This window comes from Pseudopipra pipra, chromosome 19 (genome assembly GCF_036250125.1).
Source record: "Pseudopipra pipra isolate bDixPip1 chromosome 19, bDixPip1.hap1, whole genome shotgun sequence".
NCBI lineage: Eukaryota > Metazoa > Chordata > Aves > Passeriformes > Pipridae > Pseudopipra > Pseudopipra pipra.
The window spans coordinates 4,836,178-4,861,720 of record NC_087567.1 but is presented as its reverse complement, the minus strand read 5'-3'; the positions used below and the strand labels follow the sequence as shown (position 1 = coordinate 4,861,720).

At 40.6% G+C, this 25,543-nt stretch overlaps 1 protein-coding gene across 15 annotated transcripts in view; it reads right to left on the bottom strand.

The window, feature by feature from the left end:
* TNRC6C (trinucleotide repeat containing adaptor 6C) overlaps positions 1-25,543 on the bottom strand; it is a 203,051-nt gene that overhangs the window by 6,050 nt on the left and 171,458 nt on the right. For 3 of the 15 annotated variants that reach the window (XM_064675733.1, XM_064675741.1, XM_064675748.1), the window contains 16 exons: positions 22,471-22,680; positions 21,073-21,239; positions 20,310-20,414; positions 19,785-19,865; positions 19,105-19,162; positions 18,747-18,892; positions 13,416-13,589; positions 12,019-12,165; positions 11,492-11,614; positions 10,234-10,317; positions 9,709-9,940; positions 7,856-8,023; positions 6,531-6,722; positions 6,257-6,400; positions 3,345-3,461; positions 830-1,024 (listed from right to left, as the gene is read on the bottom strand). In XM_064675733.1, the coding sequence (XP_064531803.1) occupies positions 830-1,024; positions 3,345-3,461; positions 6,257-6,400; positions 6,531-6,722; positions 7,856-8,023; positions 9,709-9,940; positions 10,234-10,317; positions 11,492-11,614; positions 12,019-12,165; positions 13,416-13,589; positions 18,747-18,892; positions 19,105-19,162; positions 19,785-19,865; positions 20,310-20,414; positions 21,073-21,239; positions 22,471-22,680 (2,343 nt within the window). The remainder of the gene's footprint in view (positions 1-829; positions 1,025-3,344; positions 3,462-6,256; positions 6,401-6,530; positions 6,723-7,855; positions 8,024-9,708; positions 9,941-10,233; positions 10,318-11,491; positions 11,615-12,018; positions 12,166-13,415; positions 13,590-18,746; positions 18,893-19,104; positions 19,163-19,784; positions 19,866-20,309; positions 20,415-21,072; positions 21,240-22,470; positions 22,681-25,543) is intronic. The other 12 variants (XM_064675735.1, XM_064675734.1, XM_064675737.1 and 9 more) reach the window with 12 other exon arrangements.

The window sequence follows — 25,543 nt, the reverse complement described above, 5'->3', positions numbered from 1 at the left end:
AGCTTGGAGTTTTGCATTAAGAAACTGTCCAAGCTTGGTATTTATGAGTGGCATTTGAGAAACCACAGTGGATCCTGTGGTCACACATGTGACCACGCTCAGGCTGGAGAGAATCTGGGCAGCAGCAATATCTGCCCCTACAGGTGGGGCTCTGGTGAAGGAAACAGATCCAAAATTAATACCAAAAAAAAGAGAAAAACATTTAATTCTCAGCTTAGTGAAAGGAGATTAATAAAATAGTCAGCTTTACCAAATAGCTGTAATACTTGCATATATATCTATATTTATACAGATATCTCTATATAGAGAGCCAAATATACATACATACATATATATATATATACACATATACATATATATATATATATATTCAGCCATGGTTTCTCATATTTGCATTTAAGCAAAACAACATCTAAAAAGAGAGTCTGTGTGAAAAAAATTAAGGCATTCCCTGCAATGCCATCAGGTCCTAAATGCTTCACATCCATGCTCCAAATATGTATCCCATAATAAATTCCCTGAGCTGATACTGAAGCCTCGTAGGGAGTTTTAGATCATACCACAAAACTAGAAAGGCATTTTTAGAAAATAGGAAATGGGAAAAAAAATCCCAGTTGGAGAGAAAATAATTTGGCAATTCCTGTATAGAATTACTCATGTGACCACCTGAAAGACAGCAGCTTCATTCACAACTTAGCCAAAGTGAAATAAATAGACATGAGATTAATCCCCAACAGAGACACAACTCTGCTGGCACTGAACCTCCAGATTCTGGAGCCCAATACAGAGAATAAAAGCAGGTGTTGTAAAGCAGAGAAGCTGTGGGTACCAGAGGAGTAAGAGCTGGTCCAGCCCAGGGGACTGGCTCCCCACGTGGATGATGGCTTGGTGTTGGTTAAGCCTGGAGGGGGTCTCGTCGGAGCCGTAGTGTTTCTGGGTACCTTCCAGAGTTCGTGGGACAGAGAGGCTTGGGTGTGAGAGATCGGGCCAGAGGACCACGTGGACTTGATGTCTGACAGTTTACCTGCAGCAGGAAAAAAAATACATTTGTGTATTCTTAATTTTAAACCCAGTAGGAAGGGTGTCATTGACTACGTTCCTCCAGCTTTTCAGGAGGAAAACAACAACAACCTTCTGTACCACCCAGTGCTGTCAATCCTATATCCTTTGAACCTACCAGTGTTTATATTTTCAAACAATTTCATATTTAATGAACCTCACACCACCTGCTACATACACAGTTCCCTCTTCAAAATCTCCTACTTCTTCTCTTTCTTTTTAAAGATGATACATGAAAAAAAGGTCAGAAAATGGACTCAGCTATTTGAAATCTAATTACACCAAAATTATAATGAAACATTTCAAGATTGTATCTCTCAAAGATTTAATAGGACTTAAACTTTTTTTTTTAACAACTCATTTTATCTAACAAAGAAACCAGTATATCCATATGTTCTCCTGACATATTATTAAAATTCTAAAGATCAAAGAGCAATAAAAACTTTATTTCTTAATATTCAAAGTAACTAATACTCTTTTTTCCAAGTATCTTTGAGGAAAATGAAGTCTGCAGAAGTTCAAATCATATCACAACCTGTCACTCTAACTTTTTGCTGTTCAGTTTGTTATTTCTCTAATCAGTTTTTAAACTCTGACTACTGTTCCTGCCAAATCAGAGTTCAATAAAAAACCACAAAACCAACAATAGCAAATACAGTTTAGCATTTAGAGAGGCAGACAAAATTGATTTAAAATACAGGTACCAAAATAAACCTCTTTATTCACCTTTAGACTTACACCTCCCTGCCTTTCCTCCTTGTACCAACACATGTTGTGCAATTAGAGCCCAATTTCCTTGTCACAGCACAGTCCTGCTGTCATCAACACTGGAATGGACTGAAAGGGACACATCCTGCATCTTCTGCCACAGCAAATGATGTTGTGACTGTGCTGCCTTAATGCTTTAAAGCTGATTGCAGAGAATAAGAAAATACTTGGTCTGACAAAGTCTAAGATGCAAAAATCTTGTGAGTTTTTACAAGACTAGATTTGAACTGGCAGATTTAAGTTTATACTGGATCAGTGCTTTGCATCAAGGCAGCCAATGAGGGGTTTTTTTATCAGTCCTAAAGCCAAATTTACCTGTTGCCAAGTCACAGCCTCAGTTATATACACACACACTCTCCCCAGACTGCCTCCACTTATCTAAATCATTTAACTCAATGATTTTATATTGAATCATAACAATTCAAGTGAAAGGGCAACCACTCTCCCATCTTCTCGCAAACTGTAGCAACAAAAACAATTTGACAATGATGATGAGGACATGAATGAGTGAAAAATGGTGTGAGGGAAGGGAGCAAGTCTGAGTTGGAGAACTCAGAGTAGCCCAGCCTGTGACGTGGCACACGACACATGCACATCACCACAGACCAGATGTTGCTATGTCACTACTTCTCATGGGGGTAACACAAACATTAGATGACACTGCAAAAATATAAGAAGCAAATAAAGCAGAAATGCATGGCAGATAAAGAAAAGCAAGCCATTCCTTTCTTTTCCTTTCACTGGAGGAAAACGTTCCAAACAACCCCTTTTCGTTTCGCATTCTGCAGTGTGACCTGGAGGCTGCACCTTCCTTCATCCAGAGAAGTGGAGGGTTTTCAGTGGTTAGATGTGAAAATGCTAATCCAATCCATACAACAGCCCCAACACATTTTTATAATGGGACAAACTGGATATTTAGGTAGATAGTTTGCAAGCAAAGTTGCCATGTTTTGCAGAGATACACTCCAGAATTCAGAGCTCATTAAAAAGGACGGGGCAGTTATTTAGTCCACTTACAAGCTCAGTCATACAGGGCAGCATCAGGCTTTGGCGTGGCTATTAAAAGACATTTAAGAGCCCCAAGAAACCCAACCCCTCCAGAGACATGCAAAGTTAAGTCCTGGAGGTACTACTAAAGCTTTTCCTGAGCTGAAGATGTTTCACTTTTAAGAGTGAGTTTAGTAACAAAATTTTCACATCAGCTCTTACTAGAAGTGTCTAGCAGGGGTGTTCCTGCTGAGGTCCTAGACAACATTCCTCCTCAGAGATCTTGATGCCAATACAGAGTGACAGCACACGGCACCAAATGGAATAACCACATTTTTCCTGAGCACAATTCCAGGCACACCCTCCAGCACTCCCCGCTGAAGGGCTGCCGGGAGAGCTGCCCGCCGAGCACAGCACTGAGAACACGCTTCTGTCTCTGGCAGCAGTGCTGTAACCACTGGGAAAGCACCTCCTAGGGCCTTTTGCTGAGAATGCAGAAGGATGTGGAAGTAGAAAGGCCAGTTCCGTACCTGCAATGCTAGGTGCAGATGCAATGCTGCTGAAAGAGCTACTGTAGCCGGAGGCACTAAGCGGCCAGGCACTCGATGAAGGCAGCGTGGCATTCTGAGATGATGTTGGGGATGACCCTGCAGAACCAGCAGAGAAGCAACTAAGAAAGATGGGCATAATGATGTTTGGTGTGACATAAGCAAATCTGTTATGTGCAAATACAAACCATGCAAAGGCATTTCTCCTTAATCAGCCTGGTCTCTGAAGGCTAGGGATGAAATGTTACTGAAGGTGTGTTACAGTGAAGCAGGAGTCTTTGGTAGGAAAGAGAAGAAAGCTGGCACAGTAGCAGTTGGAGTACTGCCTGTGAGGGAGGCAAATTCTGCGTTTCCTTTAAGATATGTGACTCAAAAAAATTAGTGTTAAACTGTTTAGTCTCAAGGAACAGGCTTCATTTATCAAGGTCCTCTGCCAGCTGACTTAGGTAATGGCAACTGTAGATGAGCAGAGATGCATATGATAAACTAACCTCTTACCATGGGTGATCTGTCCTAAATTACTCAAGGTAAGTACTTTCCCTACATCCTAATGCCCACAAACATCTTTAAATTTTTGCAGACTTTCAGTAAAGTAAGGATATATTTTAGCAATCTCTTCTTCAACTGATAACATAAATGAAATAGCCTGAAACTACCTCAGTAAATCATTTACAATCTGAGGAGCTATCTAAGAATACATTTCCTTGCTGGCAGCAAATGAAAGAAACTGAACATAAAATAAAAAAATCTTCATTACAAAGACCAGAAGAGCTGGAAGTATTCTCTCCAGCCACCAACAAAATCAAATGTGTATCCTGGGTGACTTATCACTCCTGTCACATGTAGATGGACTGTGATACTGAAACATCTTTAACTGACTAATAAAAATAGGTGAGTTCTTTAGAAAAGAGCACTGTACTGAGGGAGAAGGGGGGAAGTAAAAGGACAAACTCATCCCTCACAGCTCAATAAAAAACAAAGGCTGTCTGTTCAACTGGAACAGCAACCCACCAAACTTCACCTTCACCACACTCCCTGCACTCCACAGGACACCAATACAGACATCAAGTTTGAAGCAAAATAACTCTGTATCAGGCCTTCTCTGGAAATAATCGATTCCCTAGGCAGGAGTGATGGAATTATAGCAGATTCAAAAGCCTACAGAGCTGACATTGGTCCTGTTTCCTTGTGGCTACGTCTCTCAGCTCATAGTAGCTGACCCTGCAAAGCTTCATTAGCAAACAGGGCAAAGCAAAAACCAACCCAAAAGCTTGGGTTTTGCCTGTTTCCAAGGGCACACCACAGCCTAGCCCTCTAAATGGGGATCAGCTCTGTCAATACAGTCTGTGTGCTTTAGGCTGCAGTGTTCAAAGACAGGCTCTTCCCATGAAAGCCACAGTCTCATATGGATGGGTACTGACAGCAACAAGCAATTTTACCAAAGAGCAAACCCCCTGGGTTATATGAGCACAAAGAAACAGATTCTGAACTATATTTTTATTAAGATTATATGGTCAAATGAAAAAGCTAATGAGGAAAGGAAGCACAGGTGGACCCCAACAGTCCCTGCTCTGCAGAAGGCTTGAGTTCCTTAGGGCCTCTTTACTTCTGCAAAGACCATCTCTGCTGACCCTCTCCAAGAAGCAAATTATTTCTTCTTTCTACCAGCAGATTATACACCAGCAGAGCCAGTGTTCCTTCTCTAAAACAGGAAGGCCTGTATTAGGTATCATCTGACTTACAGGTACAGCTCTGTAGGTGTAGGCTTTTGGCCTGAAGAGAGTATTTCTTGGCTGAACCCTATTTGAGCTGTCACTGAATTACATCTTTGTACTTCTTATAACTTCAAACTCTGCCTGCCCCTTGAAGCACACTTGGGTCATTGAAAGTTAATTCAGCATTATTCATGCACAAAAATACTCAGTCCTTCAGCATAAATAAAGATTGCTTCCTGGCAAGAGAGCACTCAAATGGCTGGAGGCAATGAAACCCCTGCCTCCTTTCCCTCATGTTTCACATCCCTCACTGAATTAACAAGCCCAGAGCTGGACACTCATTTCAAGGATAGTTCTGATTTACAATCTGTGCTGATACCACAGATGTAACTATTAGAACAAAATCCACATTTTTAATCCTGACAGATCCTTCTGGACAACCTGATTGTGCTATTTCTGTGCCTATTACAGTGCTCTAATAGAGTGCAGATGACTTGGCTATTTCAGCACCCTGATCACAATTAAACCAAGCCACCTTTCCTTTTGATCCACTTCCAGTACATCTAGCTAACAAGTCCCAATGCTTGATTGTTTTATAGAATTCTCTTTTTATTCTGAAGTAAGCACTGCCAAGACAAAAGGAATGGAAATGACACTGGGAAATAGTAGTTTACTAGTCAATTCCCCTAATTTTTTCTTTTCTTTTATGGTTTTGGGGATAAAACAGCTCTAATTTATTTTGCTGATTGATCTTCTAACAAAGCTACAATTAATTAGTGTGCCAGAAGCCTGCTGCCTCAGCAACAACTGTGGAACTTTTGTACTGTGTCTTCTTAGCATTTCACAGTGTAAGTAGGAGGGTGGGCAGTGTGGAGAGCAAAATCTCGTTCAAAACCAAGTGTTACAGGTTAGGAAAAACTTCCAGTGACCACAGAAGTTTAAATTACATCTCACAGCCTTTTCCAATAGAAAAATATTTATGTTCCCATGGAAAACAAGAAACTTCTTAATCCCATATTTAAAACAAGTATTTCTGGATATTCAGTGAAAGTTCTGAGCAGAAGCATTATTAGATTAGGAGTACATGCAAAAATATGCTGTATCTGTAACAAATGAGGTCAACATTTTTTGAGAGAAGAAGAAAGAATGCACAGATGTGAGAGTAAGTTGTGTGTTTACCTCCACTCTTGAGGAGATAGCGATTCACATCCTGTATCGTGGTGTTTATGGTAGGCCCAGTTGGAACACTTCCAGGAGTAACATCGGGGTCATTTTCAGGATCAATATTCTGCAGTCCTTTCCATGGCACTCCTGGATGAAACTCTGTTCCAAATACAACAGAAAAGAGAAGGGTGTAAGGTCACAATTCTGTGCATCAGAAGGATGCAATAAATCAATCTAACAGTACATTTTAAGGACATCAGTTCAACACCAAGGCTTTGTGTTTTCTTACCTGGTGGCCAGTTTATGCTGGAGCCATTGGAAATCTTATCACTATCGGATTTGGCACGTGACCAGCTGTGAGGAACAGCTACGGGTGGGCTGGCAGGAGACTCACTGTTCTGAATCAGATCATACCGGCCATAGGAGTCATCAATGGAGGACTTTCCTGGAGGACCAATACTTAAACCTCCAGGTATAGCACCTGCAAGGAATGAGATGGAAAGGCTTCTTTTAGGAGCAGGACTAATTTGGGGTATGGAGTTTCATCAGTCCCTATATTTTGTTCTTTTCTTTTTTTTTTTTTTAATTATTTTTGGTATTACAAAGGTAAAAAGAAAACTAAAACACAAACACAGTAAGCCAGGCTTAAGAGGCTCTGAAGCCTTACTAGGGACTACAGCTGTGAGATGAGCTGCTGGTACAATCTAGACTCAAGTTAAAGAAATTTGCACTAAATTCCTGCCAAAAAGAGACTTGAGTAATTCAAATCATTACACTGATGGTAAATAGGAACTTGCTGTGACAGCATACTGAGGAATAGCAGTGTAGGCAACCCCTTATCTCATCCTTCCCAGGGCATTCATTGCTGATGGGATGGATGACTTGAAATTGTTCTCGTGTTCCTACAAACTATCAAACAACAATTTGGCATAAGCAGTGCAGCTACTTTCACAATAAAAAACTTGTCACAGAAGGAATAATTCATGCTGCTCATAACAAAACCCAGGATACATTAAAGTTAACAGAGCCCCATGTTCCAACAGAATAAACTTAGTACAGGAAATAAAGGACTAACTGACTCAGGATACTGGAGGTGTTAGGGATAAAGGTGTTCAAACAGATTAGCAATCACTTCGGGAAAAATAAGAAGTCTGTGCTCCTAATTCCAGGGTGGGTGGAATCCAAAGGCAATCCATCATGCCTTTGTACAGTACTGGCTGGGAAAGGCTGATGATATTGGAAAAATTGTGGGAGAAAGCCCGTGTAAAGTTTTTTAGGACTGAAGGTATACAGCTCTGGAATAAGGGGAAGGTTGTGGGACTTGTTTTGCCGACACTAAAGGGTTGTTTTATTTGAACTCCATGTTCTCAACAACAAAATTCAACAAATGAAAAAACCATTTCTACATTGCATGTAGGAAGTGAGAGCTGCAGGCACTTCAGTGCACTGCTGGATGTGACTGCAGAAATCATCTGTAAAACCTCACGAGCTCACAAGGCGTTCGGTACCAACCATTTATGAGCACAAGAAAGTAACGTGAGAAAAATTATTACAATTACACTGTGGCTCAAATCCCAAAAAAACAGACTGACACAGGGATTACAGGGGACATACCGTGCTTGCTGGAGTTCTGGTCAAGAGAAGAAGCAGCACTAGACAGATTATCCATTGAGTTGGGGTGTGTCCACTGAGGAAGGCGAGACTGGGACTGAGAAGTGTCCTTCACTGACAAACCACCAGTAATGTCCATGTTATTTACATTCATGTTCGGGTTCAGTCCAGCTGAGGGGAAACAGGTCATTAGATATCCATCATATAATTAAAAGATGTGTTTAAAAACCTAGCTACAGGAAATACTGAACACCCATGTGTGTATATGTGTCACTTACAACCTGCTGTCAAGAACTTTTGATTTTATGAGAACACCGAAACATCTCCCATGAATTCAGAAAATGGTAAAACTTTGATGAAAAAGGGAGGGAAAAAAAGATGTAGGGATAATATATTAAAGCTGTGTTTCTACTTACAGTCTCCTCACTTGTCTCAGGAAAGGCATTCCAGAAGAATGCACTGGAATGTTATGTTTAAACCAGTGAAGAGTTTGCAGCATTCCATGGCTACGCCAACATATTCCCAATGTCTCCCCAGCACACCCTCATGATGTCTGCCACTTCATTTTGCTAACAACATTTTAAAAATCCCAAACAAAGCAACCAATTAAAGGCCAAGCAGCGGCTGTTCATCAGAGAGGGTATTTTACTAGTTGGGCTTGTATTTTGTATACACAGAACAGACTCACTCAGACTGTTATTTAGGGAATAATTTTGACATGCTCCTGTGACACGAATCTGGGTCTTTTTTGATATATAATCCTAAATGTTAGCAGATCACAGGAAGCTGAGAAATCATAAGAACCTCTTAGACTTAGGCCTTTAATTCACAAATTCTTTTGCCTTCTGATGCTCCCTGCCATAACAGCTCACCACAGCAGTCAGAATTACCTTCTTAACTGCTGCATGGCAGATAAAGCTTGGCAATTCTATTGTACCCAGCATAAAGAGAGTCACAAAGAGATTAAATTAATTCCTTTATGTCATAAAGGAAGTCTGTAGCATACATCAAACAATCACACAGGTCTGAAAGGTTGCTCTGTTCTGCCTGTCTCCAGGCCCAATCGATTATTTTGACATCAATCATATTTGACAGATCTATGTCTAATCTACCAGAGAATGGCTGCTGAAGAAGATTTTAGGAACTTCCCAGATAATTCATTCCAATACTCTACTTTGCTTAAAGCAACCAAGTGATCCTTAATGTTTAGCTAGTTCTCCTTTTAGGCAACAAAAGTTTATTACTTCTTCCATTAGCCACATGCAAGAAAACTTATTCACAGCTCTTTTACATTTTTGAAGATTCTTGCATGTCTCTTAAATCCTCTTCAGACTACAGTGAGCAGAGGATTTCATTTCTTCCTTAGCAGTTGTGTTTTTGAAACATCTAATCACCTCCCCTACACTCTGATCCATTTATTTCTTGGAATACACTGACCAAAACTGATGCCTTACCAGTGCTGATTACAGCGGAAAGATGACTTTCCACGACTTTCCCAGATGATATTCCTGTTTATCAATATGACATGTGTGCATTTTACAGCATGATGCTGTTAATTTACACTCAGTTCATAAACAGTACCATAAGTGAATAGTTAATCAGGCAAATTTTGTCTTCTGGTTATTTGTAGGCAGAACACAGGTGAGCAAATACAGCTACCACAAACCTCAAACACAGCCAAAACACAGGCATGTAGTGCCGTGATTTTGTTTTGGCATTTCAGTGTTATTTAATAAACATATATATTTATGTATTTATGTTTGTTACACTGTGGAGCAAAATATTTAGATGCTGAGTTAAGGAAATAGACTCCCTCTGTGTTTTCCATGTGGACCTGCTGCAGGGAGGACACTCACCAAGAGGGTAAGGAGCAAAGGTGTTCGGTGAAGACTGTTGCTCTTTGGTCTGCAGGTCAGGTAGGCCGGGAGCCTGGGGATGGGGTGAAAAGCTATCCATGGCTGATTTGCCTGCAGAGGGGTGCAAAGATAGATGTGGAGGGGGAGGCTGCTGCTTCATAAGCAGGGCCTGGGCCAGCTGGCGCTGGTGCTGCTGGATCTGCTGCTGCATGTTATTGATTGTACGTGCAACCTGCAGGAGAGAGGATCAATAAATGCTCAATGGAACAAAAAGACACCAGACTTCTTTCTCTGCAGTGAAATAACACAATGGATCTCTTTACAAATAAGAATTGACTGTATTAAGGGGTGAAGAGCTTTCCTCCAATAACGCTGTGAAACAGCTTTAACACTCAGCACCCTTTGCTGTCACGCACTGCATTCCTGTTTTAAGGATGCTTTAGCTGCTTTGGTATAATGTCATTTGGTCTTTTTAAGCTATTGAAACCGAAGTAATGCAGAGATTGGGCTGGCAGGCAAACATACTTGCTGCTCCTGTTGTCTCATGGGTCCGGAAACATTACGCTGAGCCTGTAACATCTGCTGCTGGATTTGTAAACGTTGGTACGCCTGCAGAGACAAGGGAGAGGTCAGAGCCCCAACACACACAACAGGCTGAACATGCTTGCTAGAGCTGCTCTGGTACATCATGAAATAGAAAAGACAAACACTGGAGTTCTCTGAAAACAGTCAATGAAGCTAAAGTAACAACCTTGTCGCAAATGTAATTTATAATATATTTATTTTAGTCCAGTGTTCATTTTTGTGGTTTTTTTTGAGTTCTGACAACACTGTAGTTAAATCGCTTTTGCTGCTTTATTCCTGAAAAAATCCACGATTTTAAAATGGTTAGCTTGGCAGCAAACTGACATGCAAGGTGTTTCTCTGAAACACATGAATTCAAAATCCAAAGGAAATTCCGTACAGATATTTTTCAAGTAGCTGGGTACTGTTAAATTATTATGACAATAATGCTGTGCTCCTCAAAACGTAAGGAGAAATGAATAATAGTATCAAACACTGTTACTAACAGAACAGTTTCTCTAGCACATTGAGAGCAGCAACTAAGCTAGTGTGTCATCCTCAATTCTATGTTTAACCCTGGCAAATACTGACTTGGCAGTATCTCTTTTTAAAATAATCTTAAAATCCAACTCAAAATTTTCATATGCACATACACATATATATATATATATATATATACACAAAATTTTCACACAACAGCAAAAGAACATGCTTGCAAAAAATAAGTAGTTCTTATCATATGGTATTTTTAATATACCATTAATTCCATTAATTAAAGGAAATTTGCCCTGCACTTTATGTTCTAATGAGGCAAATGAAGGAAGTTCTGCAGGTAACTCAGGTGACCAGCACTGCCAAGGTTTCTCTGGTTCTGTTGTGACACACCTCTCAGCTGGTCAGTCAGTGGTCTATATTGACATGTAACACACACATCAGTGCTGTTTTAGAATACACTGTTACTCACAGCAGTAGGAAGACAACCGACTTTTAGTTCCACTGATCAGCTGTAAAGGATAATTATTCCACAAATGACTATTTATAAAGCCTGAGGCAAAAAATATGATTCTGTTTCTTTAAAAAGAAACTCTACCAAAGAAATCAGGATCTGATTGTTTTGAAGATCTGTCACGTCATTTAAAAATTTAGATAGCAGTTCCCCATTTTATCTTCATGCCTTCAATTCTGATTCAGAGCTTATTTGCCATGTCTTTTAACTTACCAGCTGCAGCTGATAGAGCTGGTTCAACATCGTCATATGCTGAGGATTATTAATTGGCGAGGTTAACTGTGCAGGGCTGAGACCAATGTTTTTTGCTGCAAACTGCAAAAGCTGTGCTTGAACCTAAGGAAGAGCAGTGTATTAAACATTGTATGTTCTCTTTTAACAGTGACAACTGCGTGAGCCATTCATAAGAGCCACAAAACTTCAGCTGGAATATATTACTGTTACCTGAAATGGTACTGTGAACTATCCAAAAATTAGCAAGGTTATCTTAATAACCATACTCAAAAGTTCATTTACAGAAAAAGAGATGAGAACAAACTGCTTAGAAACACCCACTGTTTGCAAAAATGAACTCAATGATGTGCCCTCACAAGTAATGTACATAATGTGAGACCATCTCAGCCATGCAACATGTAAATAGATAACAGGGACACAGCCAGGCAGCAGTGGCTGCAAACCTCAGGAGAGGAGAGCATGGAAGAGTTCTAGGCAAAGGGAAAACTTATGAGTGGAAATCTAACCTGAGGGGATAGAAACTGAGGCACTTGAGCACGAAGACTAGGCTGGGATGAATTAAGAGGTTGCACTGGCGGTTGCTGCGGCTGTTGCATGGTCCTGGCTTGTGCTGCTCCGCTATTGCCAAACATACCCAGATTGCCACTCGGTATCTGCAGCAGGACAAGAATGGCACTGGCATGTAAAGACATCACTCAACACATAACCTGGATGTTACTTGTCTGTGCAGTCTCTATTCTCAGTGGTTATGACAGGCACGAATAAAGAAAGCAGCACATACAGACTGTGTTGACAACCGGGTTTAGAATCGGGCATGGCAAGGATTGCCACGTACCCAACATCCCAAACCCCCAAAACTTTGTACAGATGCCTGAACAAAAGGCAGCTGAAGTTGAACATGGCTTTTATAAAGATGCATAGCCCTGGAGGGTCAAGAGATGAACAATGCAAAGTACCTGCCCAAAATGTTTGTATTTGTGTAGCAAGGGAGAATGGAGGCATTAAACTCACAGCAACCCCAACCTCAAGTTAGGTAAGCAGTTTTTGTACTTGATCATTTTACAAAGCTCCTGAAAATGGACATGCTGTTAGTGCAGGCTCTCTTTCAGAAAGATGTGCTTAATGAGTTGGAAGTACTGGACAAGTATTGCCTTTAAAAAACTAACTTTAAAAGAATATACATAAGAAGAGCCACCCTAGAATGACAGACAGCATTTTTCTGTGTTGTTTTTACTTTTGCTAGAACTTCAATTTGATGGCAAAAATAACCTTTTCATAATCAACAGCCTTTACAGCCTCTCAGTCTTATGGTGGTTATCAGTCTTCCACCCCATCTCCTTTCCTTTTCTTTCCCTTTCAGCATGTTCTACCCAAGGGCCAAAACACCCCCCTTGCCTCAATGCTCCATCTGACCCGGGTGCTGGAAGTCCAGCTTCTTTCTTGCCACCTGCAAAACTATGAGCTGCCTTGATACTTAAAGCAGGAATAAAAAAGCCCCCCTCACTTCTTCCCATCTCATCACTGAATAATTAAGCCTGCCAGGAAAAATGAACTAGAGCAATGTCTCTGCCTCTGAGTGTGACAATTTGCAATGCCTCAAAAAAAGGGATTTCCATCAATCAAAGCAGGGCCACGCCAGGGTTCAGGGATATAAATTCACAACACTACAGACTCTTCTTAATGGAAGTGTGTCATTAACAGGCTAATTACAACTAAGCAGTTGTTTTATGTCCTGTAAGGTGAAACGTTTACACAGCAGGTAGTTCCTCCACTGATATTTCATGTGAACAAAGATGTTGCACTTTCAGTTTAAACCCGTTTTCCCTGGGGAAGTGACGGACGGGCTCTAGCAGCTAATCCAAGAGAGCTGAAATTCACCTTGGATCTCCCCTGACAGCCTTACCTGTCTAGAAGAATTCAAGTTTTGCATGCCCAGCCCTGAGGCAATCCCGCCCAGGGTCTGATTAGGGAGTGCACTGTTTGAAAGGGGGAGCTTCAGGCTTGGTGAAGGCAAAAATGGTGAAGTAGTGGGCTCTTCCACTAGGCCGCCATCCTGATTGGAGAAAGAAAGGGTGAGCTGTGTGCGGTGCCAGGAGCCGACAGCGCACAAAACAGTGTCCCATGGAGACAGAAAAGGGCATGGATGAATAAAAATATATATATAAAAAAAAGGTATGAATAACAGGGAATGAGAAGCATGGAGTGAAGGGAGAAGAAAGAGAGAAACAGCATTAAGGTACTGTTTTTCTTAACTCGGTTGCTCTTAATCCCCAAATGCACAATCACCCTCACCCACCTCTCCAGAGGAAAGGAGGGATTCTAGCAGCCAACTGCAGAGCTATCATGTGGCCATTGCCTTCTCCCCACTTGGATTATCTCCTCTTTTCTCCACCAGATTGAAAGGTGCAAAGGGAAGAGAGCCAGCACATTTCAGGGAAGTCCTCTGTCTGTTTGGAAAACTCTCAGCAGCGGAGTGCAGACATCAGACATAATGCTTTAGCCAACCCAAAACTTGGGAGAGGCCAGATCAGCTTATTTAACATCAGTCTGGATTTGGTTCCACATCATAGCTCTGCTCTTAAAAAAGCATTTTTACACTAATCCCCTTTCCTAACTGAGACACATGAGCCTCTTTTAATATTCGCATAGCGCTGAGTTATTAATACCCACTATGAAACATTACACTGCACCCAATGAACACAAACCACTTAAACCCAATAATGACAATATCGTCTGTGCAGCCTTCCTGAACATCCCCAGGAGGAGGCAGATTTTAGCAAGGCAGGAGGAGCCCCCTCTGATAACTGGGCTGCAAGGAACCACGGCTGAGCGTGGCTATGATGCACAGGAGGCAGCCCCCACGGGGGGCAAACAGCAAGGCAGAAAATAAAATAAATTACAGAATCCCCAATCAAACAGGTAGATATCTCACTCCTATTACAGTGGGGCACCGAGTTCTATCTCAAACTGTGCTTTGATGTCTGGGGAGCCTGCGGCAAGCATGATCAAATAACACTGTGTACAAAGTAGGGCTCCGAAAAAACAGGCAGAGGGAAAAATCTCTAATTTGCAATGCGCCGGACTGGGGTTTTTCAGGCCATGTGTTCATTGCAAGGAAAGGCTTTTTGAACAGGTGAGAGGAGCCTGGTTATTTCAACCTATAAATTCAATGCCCCAGAGGATTGTGAGGTATTGATAAACCTCCTTTGTTCAAAAAGCAGCCCCGTCTGCGAACCAGATACCCAAATAAATGACCTAATGCAGCAAGCATGCTCAGTGAATTTTATGTTCTAAGTTAATGCTGAAAAATGCATTTTCAACAGCTCTCCTTTGATGCAAAGGAAAAGTTTCTTTACTATGAGGCAAAGTGACACTTGACATGTTATCTGACTATCCTGAGGGGGACACTGACATTTTCTAATGATATCCCCAAGGCCTTTCAGCTTGAGATATTTTACATTCTACTGGACATCAGTCACACTCCACAAACAACTGCAGCTTGCATGACAGTAACAGGTTCAAGGATTTCTCTTCAGATCACAGACATATGTTTACAATTCTACCCTTCCCCCTTTAAAGTGAAAATAATTTCAAGCTTGGTGTGTGCTCTCTCCTTCAGATGCCATTGTTTCCTATGTGAACAGACCTACTGACCATGAAAGAGAAATGCAATCCCTCCCTGCCCCCCAAATTTATTCAAGTCTTGTCTCACTGACGTTATTTTTTCTCAGTTTTGAAACAGGCAGTGCCAGGGATGGTGGAGGAGAAGCCACACTGGAGACTCAGGCATTTAATTTCTAGACCAGGCAGATTCCTTCACAAGGGTGTTCCTTTTGCAGCAAATGGCTTTTGTTCAAGTTTATGACACTCTGTTCACATTCATTTGGTTCTCTTTTATTTAAACTGCTGCACAAATCTGTGCTCTGTAACTGAACTGAAATCAATTCATTTAACATAAAGTATTTTAGTTGGTCAACTTAAAATCATTCCCAACCCAGACCAGGGGACACCTTTACTGCTCACAGTGGTTTGTAATCCATTATTTTTCAGGCTCCTTTACATAATATTTGTTTCCTGAAAAGCAATCTTTTCTACCTAACTTTTCTTCTTCAGTGATTTACTTACAAATTTATGTTACATTTCTCCCTCAGGCTAATCAATTAAGCAAATCCTCCACATTGGAATCATCACATTATGCTCAATACAGCACTGCTTTTAACTTTTTTGGAGGGACTTGACACACCTGTAAAATCCTACTGCAGGGTTTGCTACTACAGCAATCCAACACAAAACACCACACTGGTGCTTTTTAGGACTTTGGAAAGTCTCTCACAATACTCTCAAGTACCAAATGTGACAGAATGCAAGTGGTGTTACTCTAAGGTTTTTTCAGCCCTCTGAGATATAGATTATTTAGCAGAGGATTCCTGGACACTTTGACAGTCACCTCCCAGCAACTGCCACTTCATGAATCAAAATGCCCCAAACAGAGAGCAAGGCTCATGGATTTTGTCAGAGGTCTTTATGCAAAGTCAGTAACAGAAATAGGTGGTAGAAAATACACACTGACTTCCTAAAAAAAAAAAAAGTTTAAAAAAACCCCTTTTCTAAAAGAGGAAAGTAAAGTAATAAAATCTCATCTCAAAATAAGTTCTCTTCAAATCAGACAGGAGTTAGGTAGAGCCAAAAGAAACTTGGAGGAAATGCAATACTCAGAGAAATACTCATTATACAGGGGAAGATGAAAGTGGTTTCAAAGTCTGCAAGTTCAAAAAAGGAACAGTCATCAAATCATAGGAAGTAGAGATGAAGGAAAGAAGAATTTTAAGTCAAGCTTAAAATTCTGGCAATTATTATCTAATTGCCAGGCCTTAAAAAGCGTTTCTGCATAATAACAAAATATCCTGTTTGTTGCCCCAATGACAAAAAACAGTCACAGTCACCAGAGATTACTGGGATCAGAATGTGAAGGATGAGGTTGGAAAAAACCAACAAATATGATGTTTCAATTAGAAACAAGAAAAATGCCTAGTCATAAGACTTTTGCAGTTAAGAGGCATCAAGACTTGTAGACCTGGATCTCTCAGTAGTAGAAAGGAAGAGCTCATCAATGAATAAGACAGTAGAGAAAAGGAGACTTCATTTGTAAGGTGAGAATTTCAGAGTCTCCTGTGTGCTCAAGAATTTGGGAGAAAGTTTGGAAGCAGCATCAGGGCAAAGTATAAGATAATGTGGTTGAGGTCATGCATCAGGGCTGCATCTTTATTTCTTCCAAGCCACTGGATTTTCTCCCTTCTCATGTTATGCTCCTACAGGTCAAGATAACACCCTGAGAAATAAAACAATTAACAAAGCACCAAGTGCCAAAGATTGACTCAGTGTGACACGGAATAAAGAGCACCTGCAGCAAGCACTGAGGAACAAGAGAAAGCAAACATTCAAAGGTGATGGTGAGTTGTACAGATCACTACTGATTCAGAGAGAAGAGGGAGTTCAGAGGGTCCAGAAGCAAATGTCAGGGTTGGAAATTCTCCCTCCTCAAATGCATAAGGTTAAAAAAAAGTGAAGTGCTGGCTTTACCTGTCAGAGAAAACGCAGGAGAAAAATGATGGAGTCTCAATGCAGGTGAGCTGAGAGAATCAGTGAGAGTGGTAGCAATGAGCACACAAACCCAACCTAAAATTTCATGAAGAGGAACCTTGCAGAGCTCACTGAAGACTCGGCAGAGCCAATAAAAGGATAATGACTTGCTAAGGCAGTAAGTAAAACAGGGAATGTTGGCTGGAATGCTCTGTCCAGCTGTGCTGAGAGCTTGTTCCTCACAAGGATGATCTGAGCAGGAAAGGAAACAGCTCCAGACTCATGCTCTGGAATACTACCACAAAGGGCAGAAAGCCTTTAGGGAAGAGGAGTTGCTCTATTAGCATGAGCTGCAAAACTAGAAAGAATTTCTTTGGAGAAAAAAATCTGTTCTTCAAGTAGGAACTATATTTATTTAATTCACTTAACAAGTTGCTCAACACTGTGATAGCTAACAAATACAGTGTGGGATTATTTCCTTTTGTTATAGCAAAGTCACTGTGACAGATTATGCCTAGACTGATAGATTTTACTTGCTGTATGAATATTAATGATTTTAGTACTCCCTTCTCAATAGTTGTGTTTAACATATGTTTCCATAATTATGCATCATGCTGCACATAATGCACCTCTCTCTCTGGCAATAATTTTACTGCTAAAGATATTGTTATCCAAGAAAAGGGAAGGTTAACTGGCATGCATGCATGCATCTCGTGGCCTTTAATTAACATATTCATTAAAGTTTGCCATAGCTAAGAATGAACTTTATATGACTAGGTATCATTTCTGCCTCACATCCTGCACACAGCTTATGCAAAATGAATTGGTTTCAGCACAGTTTGTGAAAAGCACCAATTTATGTGTTCAGAATCTACCACCACCCATCTGTGTGAACCTCTAGATAACCTGTGACACACAGACCTGGCATGTGAGATTGTTCTTTCCTTATCAATAATTTTCAGGGGAGTTCTGGGGTGATTTAGTGGGACTTTGCATCAGATTGTAAACCTCATTTCGTACTGAACATCTGGCAGCACTTTTCTCCATATTCTTTTCTTTAGTCACTTTGAATTTTGGACACCACAAACTTGTGGAGCCTTCTCTTCAGTCATTAAATGGTGCTGTGAAATTTGTCATATGTGACCAGAGAAAGGGAAGCTCATTGGAGAAGCTATTTTTGACTGTGCGTGTCTGCTCTGAGACTTAACAAAAATACCTCAGCTTCTCTTTCCTATTTAGGTACTGAACTTTCACTGAAATCTATAAGAAGCTCAAAACTGAAAGAGGAATTAGGAGCCTAATTCGTGAAGATTTTGGCCTTGGTCCTGCCTGATTGTTAATGTGGGCAAGGGTAAGGGTCACTGACTGTCTGGACCCTCACAGAGTGAAAGAATTTCTGTGCTTCATTTCTTTGGTGTTTTCCACTTCTAGTTTCATTGTATTACTGATTCCTTGATAAGTTTTCAAGTGTAAAACCGGTGATGACCATTGTTTATTTCTATGTGGGAATCAAATCACTGGTCCTTCACGCAAGGACCGAGTTCCCCGTGAGATTAAATAAAGCCCAGAAAAGGAATAAAGCCATATCCATCACCCTTCTCTCTACACAGTGCACACCTGGACTTGTGTATCACATTCCTGTTTCTGAGCTCACCTTGTCAAGGAAGGTGGGGCGGTCCATGGAAGACTCTTTGGAGATTGGTGGTGGGCGGCAGCCAAGGGGTTTGGTGACCATTCCATTATAGTCGGTCACTCCCATTCCACGCTTGTCCATTTCCACCTTCTTTTCCAGCAGAGCACCTGCACAGAAAAAGAAATTATAGTGGAAAAGGCGACACAGAGACAGTATAAAGTTGCCAACAGTAGTTCTGAGAAATACATCTTGCTTGCAAAGGCAAAAGCAAGAAAACAAATATTACCCAATTGATCTGGACATAATGAAACTCTCGGAATCATGAAGGGTTCCCTCTGTTGCTTTAAAGACAAAAAAAATTACTTACACAGATACTTACTCATGGCCTGATCGAGATTCATACTGTTGCTCTTCAAGGCCTCTTCCGCTGGCTCTCTCTGTCAAAAAATACGAATTATGTTAAGAAAAAAGGTAATCGCACTCATAGGATTTCTAAGCAACCTGAGAAAACAGATAAATCTCTTAAACACTGGATCTAATATTTACTCTGCAGCCTAAATAATGTCTGTGTGTATTTTTTTTTCTCCTTTGGGCGATTCTCACAACTCAGTTGTTTCAGTTTGCCAAGTACCAGCTCTATGAGGTCAAACCACACTGCTCTGTTTAAACTCTTCCCGTTTCCTACAGACAACTTAAATATCACAACGATTTTTCTCTAAAAATAAAAATAATCCAGCTATACTCTCATTTTACCTGTTTAATAAGAAAAGGGGAACAGGAGTGGAATTATTACTGCAGTTCAAAGCAATACCTGTTGTCATAAAACTCTGAACATCAAAATATTATAAATGCCATCACACAAAGTGTATCCTCCAGTTGATTTCAGAGCACTTCCCTAGTTTACAGCAGATGTCTGAAGTCCAAGTGCAGGTAACAGAGCTACTTCCTGACCTGAAGAAGAGACTGAAGGTCTTTTTGTACCTACAGTCTGACACAAATCAAGCCAGAACTATAAGCTACCAAGGCTAAGTCAGAGGTGTCTGTCTGTGCACTACTCACAGGGAAGCCCATGTCTGTGAGCTGTTTTATCAGACGGTTCATGATCCAGGCCTCATCCTGCTTGCTAGATGTCTTCATGCCCTTAGTAAATAAATGGGAGACTGCATTAATGGGCTGGTTTCCACCTTCATACTAGTGAGATGTACATAAAAGAAATGGTAAGTGTTTTTTATTAATAACACATGCTACTGAAAGATGTATTAGTACATTAATTCAGAAAGTATTGAAGAACCCTCCGAGCAACGCGACTACGATTCTCTTCCCCCAAAAGTGTAACAAATTTTATCTCAGCTGAATAAAGTTCAGTGTGCTATTTAATATTTGATTTGTCGACCACTGAATTAAAACCACCTTTGAATTTACATATTTCATTTTTAATCCTTGGCAGAAAAACGTAATGAAATAAAGCCGAAATAGTACAACACTTCCTGAAAAACATTCCCAAAAACAAGTTTGCGACCTTGAAGTTAAGAATGTTACTCAGTGTATTTTCTTAAAAACAAACAAGAGCGTCTAGATAAACACCTTTAAAAGATCTCTGTGCAGCTTTTCTATCACAAAATCCTTAAGAAGTCTCTTCCTTTCAGTTCTCCAGAAAGTACCAAGGGACAAGCGCGGATTTGTTTTGGGCTGCGGACAGTACAAGAAACAACCATACTTGATCAAATCACCGGCCTAACTGTTGGCTAATGGAACAACAAACAAAGTGGCTAAATGCATTCCCAATTCCTTTAAGTTACAGCCTGGCCTTGTCCTGAAATAAAGATTGTGCAATGGGAAACTTCCTCACACAAATTTCTACGTTCTCGGTTGAGTGCAGCATTAATACAAGTTCGCTTTGTTCTCACACACACACACACACCCCGTACAGTTATCTGTTGGTGCCTCACAAACAGAAAACAGCTGGTTTTGTTAAACAAATCCATCACAAACTACTGCTTTCCCACCACCATGGGAAGTGACTGAAAGCCCCCTTAACACCTTTTTTCTTTCTGTTAATACATTTTCATTTTAGAATACATGGAAGCTTAGAAAACTTAAAAAAAAACAAAGGCAACAGCAACAAAACTCCCAAAGCATCTGACATGCTTAAATTCAAAGATCTCCCATTTTCCCCTGGAAACAAGGTAGGCTGTACTTGAACCACTGTAGTGGCAAGCTGTGCTTGGGTTCAGGTGTCAGAGATCTAATTTCAGGTGTAATGCAACAGCAAACTTGTGACAACTTATTCTACAAATGTTAATACTAAATCCACTCTTCCTAGAGAGTGTCTTTATTTTTGTTTTACCTTTTGAAGTCCTTTCTTCGGGGCATTCCCCCAGGAATTACAGGAGGAGCTGCTCTCTTGTGAAGCAGTATTATTCCACATATCTCCTTCTTCATCTTCCCACTGACTAGTACTGAGATTCACTTCATCCCCACCACTGCCCCAGCCTTCTTGCATAGATTTTGAAGCTGGAGGGAAAGAGGGAGAAGAAAAATTCTTAATTTTGCAGAAATATCCTTTTGTGCCATATTCATTGTGCTAACAGGAGTATTTCCAAGAGACACAGAGGTTTATCAAATAGTTTAACTGGCATTAAATGATAAGGACGCCTTCTCTGAAGCTAGCAAAAAAGAAAAGTTCTCTAAATACTTAAGAGAAGAAAAAAATCCAGCAACCACAAGTCCTGCTTTCCCCAGAACAAGCAAGATCTGTGGTCATGGCCACTCCAGTCTCCTAGGAACAGGGAACCAAACTATGACCACACACTTGTTAAGTGCTATTTTGCTTTCAACGAATCTCACCATTTTAGCTGCCACATTCTTCCGACGAACAAACCCAAATTTCGAGGTCATTAACAGTCAGAAACTCATTTCCATCTCGGAAGAATGGAGTCTGAAAGGAGCTGCAGGGAACCTCATCACCTATTCAGTGATGAGGTTGTGTCCCTGCAGTCCATTTTATTCTGTTTACTCTGTTTAAAGCTGGGATTACTCATCTTAAGACCTCTCGCTTCTCCTTTTATGTGTTCTGAGCCTTCTATCTCTCCCTCAATATGGTATTTTGCAGGAGTGAACTTCAGGCAACTCCCACAGCCAAAACAGAAGCCAAAAGCAATCACTGTAGCCTTCAGGGCATTCAGAGATAAAGGATTTTTATCAAATAACATGAGTTAGGAATCATGAAGCAGGAAGTAGTTCGGGATGTTCCTGAACCTGTGAACAATTGTAACAGCTGAAGAAAATACCCACTCCCTCAAGTATGACCCAACAGTGAGGTTATGACCCAACAGTGAGGTTATAACTAGCTGTTCTCAGGTGTTGCTTTTCCTATCAGAATCAGTCCTACTTTGGCTGAACTCTGCTGCTTCTCATCCCAATTACATTTCTTTAGGCATCTAGTCATGTTCTTCTGCATCTCTACAATTCCTGCCTCTCTACCATACTGCTTTCCAAGTACACAAAATTACTCTCCTTTAAATTTACTGGACTGATGCACTATATTCATATTTTTGGATTAATTTGGTACCTGGAGTATCGACAGTTAGAGGCAGCTAATGCAGCTTTGAGAACGAAATTAAGACAGCCTCTGATTTCAGTGCACAGGAAACCAGGAGCTCTGTTTAAAAACTGCTGGCAGAAACAAACCCACTTTCCCCGTCCTCTCCCCCAACCTCTCAGGGTGTGACACCCACGTGTGTACCTGGTTTGCACAGTGCTGGGGCAGCAGCTGGAGTGTTTGTTCTTCCATATGTCCCTGCCGGCTCGGCAGGATTCTCTCCCCACCCGGTCCCACTGCTGGGGGGTTTCCCCCACGCCGAAGTGCCATTATCAACTGCAGCAGAAGGGGACGAGGGCTCTCCCCAAGAAGCTTCGGTCTTTGTGTGGACAGCAGGCATCTCTCCCCAGCCTGCTGGAGCAAGGGAAGGAGAACACTGATGAGAGGAAAGGCTCCTTTTGTCACTCATTTCAAAGGTGGACATTTCACTAAAGAGTTTTTCTGCAAAGGATGTGAACCAGTAAGCACACACAGTGATTCTAATTAAGTGTATTAAAAAAAAAAAAAAAAATCCCTTAGATGCGGTCCCAAAAGTCTTTTTCTTAATTGAATAGTAACACCAAGTGGCCAGGGCAGAAAGTGGGTTTTTTCCACAGCCAGGAGCAGCCAGGTGAGCAGCACACCTGATCCCAAGGAGCAGCTGCTTCAAACGTGACTTCTCAGAGCGGCTTAAACAGGGCTCAGGGAGCACAGGCAGCAGGGCCAGAGTCCAGGAGACCCAACCCGAGTGAGGCCTTGATTCACTCAAAGATTTTAACCTATTTTAATTCCTTTTAACTATTTACAAATTATAAAATCTCTTTTCTTGTGCCCTGTGAGATGCTATTTGTTCGTTATTCCGGCTCATGGTTGACTGTGCTCCCTACATACCCCTTCAACACTGAGCCTCTACATTATAATAAATATAATTTTTTAGGGGAACTAGACAAGACTGCAATCAGGATCCACAGTCAAACCATGAGGAACAGCAGGTAGAAGTCACTGTTTTCCTAAAGAGTATTGCATTAACTCACTGAAAGACGTAAGCTACTGTGCAGAAACAGCCTTAGTCTGGCTTGGCTTGAATGTAATGCGCTTACATCCATATGACACCATTTCAGCCCTCAAGCTGAATGTGGCAGGAACAGCCATGCAGCTCCTGAGGCCTACAGAGCAACCCTGACCAACACAGCAAAAGGGTAAATTGATATTACAACTATCATTACCAGAGCTTTTTCTGAAGAGAGAACTTGGATCACAGATGGAGTTCGAGGTACTTTCTAAATATATACAAAAGAAATGCATAACAAGCAAGAAAACAAGAAGAGATACCTGATATTAACCTATTTTTCCACAATTATAAAAAATTGCATCCCATTACATGACAACTGAGGTCTCAACAAGTATTGCAGAATTCAGTCTGCTTAAAACTTCCCCTGGTAATTAGGCTGCTAATTCAGGAACTTGTTCTCTTTTAACTGGAGACAAATATTATTAAGACAGGTATTTTATAACTGAAGAACTAAATGCCTACTTTGCCTTGGCAGTATTCCTTTTTTGCTCCCCAGAGATCTGTAAAAATACTCTGGAAAGGTTTCAGAGAGCAGGAACAACATTTTCTCCACAAACTGACACTTAGAATAGGTAGACAATGGCAAGGAAATCACCACAAAAGAACTATATCTAAGAATACCTCAAAATAATTTGAACTAACCATTTCACTAAGCAACAAGTCTTTGCAGAACTCACTGATTTCCACAGAATTTCTGTTACCAGAAACTGGAGCAACATTCACTGCCAATAACAACTCAAATGTTGGCCAGCAGAGAAAAAAAAATTCCTTTCAAATAGATGTGCTCAGATCTGTCCATGGCTCCAGTGTTCCCATATTAGATATTTATTTTAGGTTCTATTTCTTGAAGCCACTGCAGCTCTCTCAGACACTGATAAAAGTGCAGATGGCACAAAACCACGGTGACACGTTCAGGAACAAACAGCTTAATAAAACTCCTTCACTACCAGCAAGATTCACTCTGTTTTAAAGCATACTCCTGAAACAACCCAAAATGTCACTGTTTCATTAAAGTGATTTCCATTTGAAACAAAAAATACTGTGGTTTAGGCTCTATCAATGTTATTTTAAGGTGGGTAAAGAAGATAAACTGGCAGATCCACAGATGTATCTAAATGAACCTCTGCTTAACACGACAGCTTCCTTGGTGCTGCACCTGAAATACTCATTTCAAGGTTTCTGCTTGTATCTTCAAGCCAACTTTATTTAAGGGAAGCTTTATTTGAATTTCTGCCTCACTACTCAGGAGGCAACTGGAAGACAACTGTGTGTATTTAATCATATTGGCAGCTGAAAAAGATTAACTGCAGGCAAATGAAATAGAAACAAAACATCTCTACAGCACTGACTAGACTACAAGCAGAGACAGTGCAGAATACTAATATTTCCTTGAGTTCATGCAAACCATACTGGAAAGTCTACCTAATTCATTTATGAAATCAACCTTAAAACACAATTCATATATTAAAAAGCCAAAGTGTGCTACATTATAGAATAAAAGCCTCAAAAGAACTGTTCCTGCTGTTGCTTTTTACTATAAATTCAACAACATCGATTAAAGGCCACAGATCTGTAACGTCCAAGTTATTTTAAGTGCTTTTGAATTCACTGAGCAGTAAATAATACAGGATTACAAATAATGGAGGAACCAGCCTTTACTAAATGAGGGTAATGCAAATACATAAAAGCAAACTAAACAAACCAACAAAAAGGTTTCAAAACTATCTTACCAGATCAAATTAAGTGGAGGAAATTAGTAAATAAAACGTGAAGGCTGCTGGAGAAACCACCTGTGCACTGCAAGAATGAACCTGTATGTAATTCTGAACTGCAAACCTGTTTCCTCTCTGTGTAAGTACCTGCTGTCCCAACGTTACTATCTCTGTGCTACCTTTTTATGACTCCACAGGATTCTGTTTTAGAAACTCTGAAGGTGAATGTAGTTACATTTTTGAATGAATGATGCAAAACTCTACGTGGCCTCAAAACCTGAACCTGGCTCACATTTTCCAACAATTCTGCTTGGAGAAAACTTAATAACTTCTTTATGAAAATAATATGCTTTAGGCTTTCTCAAGAAAAAGCTCCTTAAAACCACCCCAGATCTGCACGAGTGTTGTTTTGCAACAGAATGAGCTCCATTAAAGGCTTCTTTGGCAAGAAAGT